Source organism: Semicossyphus pulcher, unplaced genomic scaffold, assembly GCF_022749685.1.
Source record: "Semicossyphus pulcher isolate SPU_LCO1_2020_fin unplaced genomic scaffold, fSemPul1.0.p SCAF_17, whole genome shotgun sequence".
Taxonomy (NCBI): Eukaryota; Metazoa; Chordata; class Actinopteri; order Labriformes; family Labridae; genus Semicossyphus; species Semicossyphus pulcher.
The window spans coordinates 1,028,555-1,036,000 of NW_027211681.1; the positions used below are offsets into that span (position 1 = coordinate 1,028,555).

The 7,446-nt window shown below is 43.3% G+C and overlaps 2 protein-coding genes across 3 annotated transcripts; one reads left to right on the forward strand and one right to left on the reverse strand.

Annotated features, from left to right (window-relative positions):
• The first annotated feature begins 620 nt into the window (after positions 1–620).
• LOC138595395 (transcription factor JunB-like) lies at positions 621–2,385 on the forward strand. Of its 2 annotated transcripts, XM_069666788.1 has the most exons (2): positions 632–858; positions 1,122–2,385. In XM_069666788.1, exon 2 carries the CDS (start codon positions 1,160–1,162, stop codon positions 2,054–2,056), a length of 897 nt encoding a protein of 298 aa, XP_069522889.1. In that variant the 5' UTR covers positions 632–858; positions 1,122–1,159; the 3' UTR covers positions 2,057–2,385. The 2 variants fall into 2 exon arrangements, with proteins under 2 accessions (XP_069522888.1, XP_069522889.1); XM_069666787.1 differs by having other exon boundaries at positions 621–2,385.
• A 1,048-nt stretch (positions 2,386–3,433) lies between these two features.
• On the reverse strand, positions 3,434–7,211 carry prdx2 (peroxiredoxin 2). Its single transcript, XM_069666789.1, has 6 exons — positions 7,124–7,211; positions 6,002–6,122; positions 5,699–5,852; positions 4,740–4,862; positions 4,403–4,533; positions 3,434–3,834 (listed from the first exon to the last, which is right to left on the reverse strand). The coding sequence occupies exons 2-6, from the start codon at positions 6,102–6,104 to the stop codon at positions 3,752–3,754; spliced, it is 594 nt and encodes a 197-aa protein (XP_069522890.1). The 5' UTR covers positions 6,105–6,122; positions 7,124–7,211; the 3' UTR covers positions 3,434–3,751.
• Between the last annotated feature and the right edge of the window lie 235 nt (positions 7,212–7,446).

The window sequence follows — 7,446 nt, forward strand, 5'->3', positions numbered from 1 at the left end:
TCATGCCAAAATCTGAATACCGCCTCTATCACTCAGTGAGTGTTGGGTCGGTCTGATTTTTATCTGATTTGTTATCCAAGTGTTGTTTTTAATCACATGAATACATGTCCTATCTGATACCCTGATCTTCCTCTGTTGACACCCATTATGTTTCATGCATCTTTGAAGACGACACCTTCCCATCCTCTCCCTGCCTGCGGGGTGAAGGTAGCGCAGCACTGCGCCTCCTCCGCCTCCCACATCCCGGAGAGCTGGAAGCGCGCCAGGATGGGATTGGCTTCCCGCTCCTGATGGGGAGGAACTGGTTTGCCAGGATACCCAAATATGGACAGGCCGATATCAGGAGCGCATGACTCAGCACCAGACTATATATCCTTAGCGATGGGTCCCTTGTTAAAAAGAAAGGCAAAGTGGTTTTAGGAGAGTTTTTGGCGCGCTGGTCAGACTGGAAGAGGCTCATGTTATTTTAGTTTGAGCTGTGAGACACATCCAGACTGATTTCTTAGCTTTACTGATTATGAGCAGTGTGAATTTGCCCCTGGGGTATTTTATGTGCGTACCTGGGTTAAGTTTTCCTTAGGCCGAATAGGCCAAGTCTTGTTTACAGTCCTTGTTCCTGGCAACAACGTCATCAAGTGTGTTTGACATCCCGGGGGCGGGGACCACAGAGGAAACAACCAATCAGAAGGCTGGTTGGAGCGCTCACAGAGCCCGAACATTTAAATACAGCAGAGCAGCACGGCCGCTTGTCATTTCACAGGAAACAAAAGTGGAGCTCATTTCAAAGCAGAAAAGACACACGGATGAAATGAAAACATCTGAATTAGTCACTGGACTCCGCTTTGAATTCAACTAAAGGTACAAATCGACGACTTGGTACAGTACAGTTCCACTATTTTGGAAGTTTTGCTCTGTTTTGATAGATTTGATCTTCAGTATAATAATAGGCTACAGCGGGACTTTGTGCCGGAGATTGAATCAATTGGGACACTGACGCCTCGGTGTCCAAGCATCATCTTTACAGCGCACTCTTATATTTGACTGTGTGATTTGAAATATGTCCACAATAATGGAACAGCCTTTTTATGACGACTCGTTTCTCTCTGCTTATGGCCATCCAGGCGCAGCACTGCCAGACTACAAGCTGCTAAAGCAGAACATGAACTTGAACTTCCCCGATTCATATCGGAACTCAAACTTCAAGTCCCAGCACCTGCGCGCCGAAAGTGATTTCTATTCAGCCGGGACGGCGGACGTTGGCTCCCTGAAACTCGCCTCTCCTGAACTGGAGCGACTGATCATACAGAACAGCAACGGGGTCATCACTACAACGCCTACACCTGCCCATTACCTGTACAACCGCGGGATCACAGAGGAGCAAGAGGGCTTTGCTGACGGCTTTGTGAAAGCGCTGGACGACCTGCACAAGATGAACCAAATGGCGCCTCCAAACGTCGCCATCGGCACTGGTGGGGTTTCCTGCTCAGCTCCAGCCTCGGTGTTCGGCTCATCCATGCAACCAGAAGCGCTAGAATACACCACCCTGAACAGTTGTACCACGAACCCCAGCCTGTCCTCTGCAGCCAGCTATCCCTCCACTACTATCAGCTACCTGCCGCACCATCAGTACCACCACCAGCACCCTCAAGCCGTTGCGCACGGATCTCACCATTTCCAGCACTCTCTGGCAGGTGCGGGCATCCACTCACAGCGGTTCGGTGGGTTGAAAGAGGAGCCTCAGACTGTCCCTGACATGCACAGCAGCGACAGCGGGTCTCCACCGATGTCCCCCATCGACATGGAGAACCAGGAGCGGGTCAAAGCGGAGCGCAAGCGCCTGAGGAACAGGCTCGCTGCCTCCAAGTGTCGGAGGCGCAAGCTGGAGCGCATCGCTCGCCTGGAGGACAAGGTTAAGGTGCTTAAAACAGATAACGCCGGGCTGTCGAGCACAGCTTCTGTACTGAGAGAGCAGGTGGCCCAGCTCAAACAGAAAGTGATGACACATGTGAGCAGTGGCTGCCAGCTCATGTTAGCGCCCAAAGTGAAGTCTTACTGAAGAAACAATGCACTTTTAAAACACTGGACAAAAACTGCACTGACAATACAATGAACAATGTCTTTTCAAAGAACTGGATCATAATGGTTTCTTTGGCTGACAGAACTGCAGCCGGCACAGAAATCATAAAAGACTTAAACACTTCGGGCATTTTTGAATACGTTTAAAAAAGGCTCCTCCTGGCTTTGCCTGTTTACATTTTACTTTAATAGCTATTTGTGATGCATTGTTATGTAAGTTATTTGCGTTTGTCAGGTTGAGCCTGTCTTTTTTTTTTTTTTTACTTGTACAGTATATATTTAAGTAAATGAAATTATGAAATTCAGAAATATGTGTTGTTTCTTCTTGAAGTTTTGTGTATTTAAAAATGTCAGCTCTTTGGGCTTTTCACAGCATATTCTCGTTAACATAACCACACTACAAGTTTACAGCAGCAGTTTGACGTTGGAGACGTCCCAGCGTAGGATTGTTTCCCTACTGACGTACATACGTCAGTCCATATATGGTAAATTTTGCTCGCAAACGTCAGATCACGAAAAGGTTTCCGGGAACTCCCTCCTACACTGCCCGTCAGAGGAGCTGCGCTCTCCCCTTCAGACCGCAGTGTGTGTGTAAATGTGTTATTTGTCAATGAGCGGTATATTCGAGTTAGGGGAGTTTCCCCGTTGTGCTTTCAATTTCCCAAAACAATTCGTGAGAACACTTGTTCAGGAAAAGTGGTCGAAAGAAGTTCCAGATAAACACCCAGAATAGATTAGTTTACGGTTAAGGGCAAGTTTGAAATAACAAGCCATTATGCCAACAACTAGAAGAGCTAATGTTGGATTGAGTGGCACATTCTATCAAAGATCCACAAACAACACCGTAATTACGCATTTTACCAGTTTTATAGACACAATGTGTCTAAGTCGGTAAATAACACAGACTAGTTACTTGTGCCATCCAATATTACAAAAATGTTTATTATGCTGTAAATTTTGTTTTATGGTTAATTTGGATACCTTTTGTCCTCAAAACAGTGAACAGTCTCTGTAGCTGGGACAGTCACACGTCTGTATAAATAATTTCCAACAATCCAGTCTTTCCTAATAAGTTCAGTGACATTTGGCAATGCCAGGTTGTTATGCTGAGTCAACCACCGCGATAAATCCAACATTAACCAACACTTCACAGCCTTGTGATGCATGTAGATCCTCTGCCAGGCACACAGCCCGCCACTGAAATGCCAAGTTTAATAAAATGTCTGTTGGCATAATACTTTCAAGTTGTGAAGTCACTTTACTGGAAGGCACCCAGGACACTATGAAGAAGTTTTATGGCACCACCATGAGGTCACAAATGGAATTATGTTCAAAATAATGTACATCAGTCTTGATACTCAGTCACCATTTTCCCACAGTTTTAATAAAGAAGGTAGCAAATGATTGACAGCAAAGCAAAAAAACAAATCAATACTTTTTCTGAACAAAGGAACAAAACTATACTTTCAGTGCTTGAGACTATGAGGTTGCCCCACCAATTGTACACTGGACGTACAAAGATAAGATACCCAGTTAAAGGATTCGTCTAACAACTTCTGAAATTTTCTTGGATTTAATACATTAGATTGGACGCCATGAGATACTGCTTCACTGGGACACCTCTTATCTGAAGGCAAGTGCTACGGTTAGGAGGTCAGCTACAAGAGCTTCACATTTACTGCTTGGAGAAGAAGTCTTTGCTCTTGTCAACGTCAGGGATGATGGTGTCGCTTCCTGGTTTCCAGCCAGCAGGGCAAACTGTGTGGAGAAAAAAAGGACAAAGTTTACTCTCAGGCGTTAAGTGATGGACGTTGAACTTTGCATTCCCTGAGAACAAAGTGCATGTGTAAATACCCGGGAGGCTAAACTAATAATGCAAGTCAACAGACTAACTAATCCCTCTAAAGTTTACAGCTATAGATGAGCTCATATCACGATTTAAAAGTACCCAGCAGTCATTCACAAAATACCCGAGGTAAATACTACCATTTTCATATCTCAGTGATTTATTGCATGTCCATCAAACCTAAAAGAGAGGAGCAGTACTCCATATTTGCATATTACAACTATTCAAAACTAAATGTCTAAATCACGACATACACACGCGCACAAATTATGTTAGCAACAGTTACTGATGAAGCTTGTCGCAGCATGCTGAAGGCCACCAAAATGATTGATGTATGTGGTTACACAGTCTTGATTTTTGCATTTCCTCTCAATATTAGCTTTAAAGCAGAAATAAAGGGTTTAAAAAAAAGGGGGGGGGGGGGGGTCTAGGCAATATCAGAGGGTGAAACTTAGGGTTTGTAAAAGGGATTTTACTCACCCTCTCCATATTTGTCAGTGTGCTGGAAGGCCTGGACCAAGCGCAGAGTCTCATCCACGGAGCGACCCACAGGCAAGTCATTGATGGTGATCTGCCTCAAGATGCCCTTGTCGTCTATCACAAACAGACCTCTGAGGAGGGACAAATTCAGGTTAAAGGATGCCAAAGTATTATTTTGTGTAATAAAGTATCCCAATGCTATTAGTGCTTTATTAGTCACCATAGCGGTAATCATAGAGCACAGTAAGTATTACATTGCAGCAAGCTCCCTGTAGACAGTGATGACAGGCATTTCAGATGAACCTTTAATTTAAATGACATAAGCAGTCTGCCTGACCTGTATGCAATGCCGTCGTCCTCCTTCAGTACACCGTAATCTGCGGCGATTGTCTTGGTGAGGTCGGCCACTAGGGGGATTTTCATATTACCCAGACCTCCCTGCTTCCTTGGCGTGTTGATCCTGTAGGATTAAAATAAAAATGTAATTAGCAAATCAAAAACCCATTTAGTGTTTAAAGTGCACATAGGGCACTAACCTTACAAGAATGTGTAAGACCAAGATCAAGATTCATTGTATGTAGTGGGATTTTAAGGACATATGTGGTTTGAGTAGTGATACAAAGACAGGATAAAGTAGCCTTTAAAGTTACGTAAACAGAAGAAAAAAATGGTAGGACCTTTGCTGCAAACTGAGAAAAACAACATTTGAAAATCTAAGATCTATTTTTTTTAAATATAAAAAATGCAATACACAAATGAAGATGCTCCTTAACAATGACATCAGAATGAGGTGCAACTGAGGTAAGACCCACAAATGTAATATCTAAAAGATTAAAACAATAAAACACACCCAGAAGTCTTCTGGGTAATTCATTATTCTTTTCAAAGACCTCTTGGCATTTAATTGCTTCTAGCAAGTGCAGCATGATCAAGGAGCCGTTACTTCTCAGCATATCAAGACTTATCATGACTATACAGAAGAAGCAGTTACAGGAGATAAACTGAAGAAGTGGGGTGGTGTTGCTTCAGATCTGCAGAAAACCCTCAGTCTTCACTGTGTACTTACAACTGCATGCAACAGACGTCCTGTCAGAGTCATTTAATGATGTCACTTCTGAGTCTAGGCAGATCTATTCTTTTCATATAACTAAGCTCAAAGTGACCATAACAATAATTTTAAAGCAATCCAAAATGAAATATGTCTTGACAGCTGAGCAGCTCAAGGCTCTTAAAAAAGTGAGGTCCGCACTAAAGTTTTTGTTAGTGCAGCTCTGCTAACTTTACTTATATTCTCACCATGCCAAGTGACTGAAGTGGGAGTCCACGGAGCAGCCGATCACCTCACAGCCAATACTGCGGAACTCCTCTGCCCTGTCACTGAAAGCCACAATCTCAGTGGGACACACAAATGTGAAGTCCAGGGGGTAGAAAAAGAAGACCACGTATTTCCCTGTAGAGCACAGATGGAGGAAATTTAAGCAAGAGCTAGCCTAATTTTAGTCTAGACAGTACAAAAATTAACTACACATACTCCTACTTCTAACTCACATACTTCTTCAACTAATGGTGTGCAAAATCTATAAGAAACAACACTGTTACCTTTGTAGTTTGACAGCTTGATGTCCTTGAACTGTCCATCCACTACAGCTGTGGCTGTGAAGTCTGGGGCAGGCTTGCCGATTTTAGCATTTCCAGAGGACATGGTGGTGGTGGCAGAAGACTATGGGAGAGACGGTACATAAAACTACCAGAAAATTCCTGATGCTCATACAGCGTCATAGATAAGTTCAGCTGGGTGGAGCCTAAGGCACTGGCTCTGATAGCAACAAAACCCTCAGGAAACATGTCAAAGATCAAATAGACATTTAGACTAAAAAGACCAAGTGCTTGAGGCTTAACCAGACACCCAGCTTTTGCATTTTTTTGACAGTTGTTGCACTATTCCAAAGCTTGTTCAGTTAGGCAAACCACGTTAAGTCACATGCAAGTCATGTTGAGCCAGCAGGGAACAATAGCCTGTTTAGGAAGCTTACATAACCAGGATAATCTCAAACACTGGATGCTTGTTTGATACAAACACACTTTTACAAGAGGTGTGTACGTATGTTTTATACAGATTAATTGCAATTTAGATGTATAGAAATGCATGATTGAATAAATTTCAACCCTAAACATAATTTTATTCAACCAGGTATCTACACCAGCCATGAGGTGTTTCCTTCCCTGAAATAACTATATTAAGGTGGCACAAGAAGTAGGGTATGCAAGAAAAGAAAAACCTAATTCGTCTCGATTATAGTTTAAAATCAGACATAAGCTAAATATGCTATAATATGTCTTTTGTGTGATCTACAGAGGTATGCACGATCAGAGGATATTGCTTGGTCAAAGTTCAGTAGTGTTGCCCAACGCTTTCTCGTAAGGGGAAAAAGAAGCAAAAGTTGAACTTAGCGAGGGAGCATTGACCAGTCTCTCCTGTAAGCTGCAGCACAGGGACAAAGAAAGAGCCAGAGACAGGCCCAAATACGAAGAAAGGAGGGGAGCAACTGACCCGCACTGGCTAGCTAGCTTAACGTTAGCATAACGTCGATGTAGTAAACCGGTTTCTTTACTTTCTTCCAGTTGCAGGCTAAACAGTTGCTACCACTAGCCGAGCCGTGCAGACATAATGTGAATTGTGACAGAAAAAAATTTGACAAAGAAATTATATTTCTTACTCACCTGTCTTTAAGTAAAGCCGAGGAAAACTTGGCAGAGATTAAGTCTGCTGGCAGGAGAAAAGAGCACTCTAAGGAGGGACGGCTGCGCGCAAGAAGTAGGCAGAGCCAGCAGCGGCCTCCGGAAGTTAAAATAGCTTCCTTCAAAGTAAAAGACAATCACCCTGCATTTAAGTGGGACCTCGATCTAAACAAACATGAAGTAACACTTACCGCCAAATGAGGCACCCAAGGTTTTAGGTATTAGTTACAGCGGCATGCTGTGGGACAAATTTCCCTCACTACCACAGAAAAAGGAAATGTGGGTAATTATGGCTCAGTTGTTCA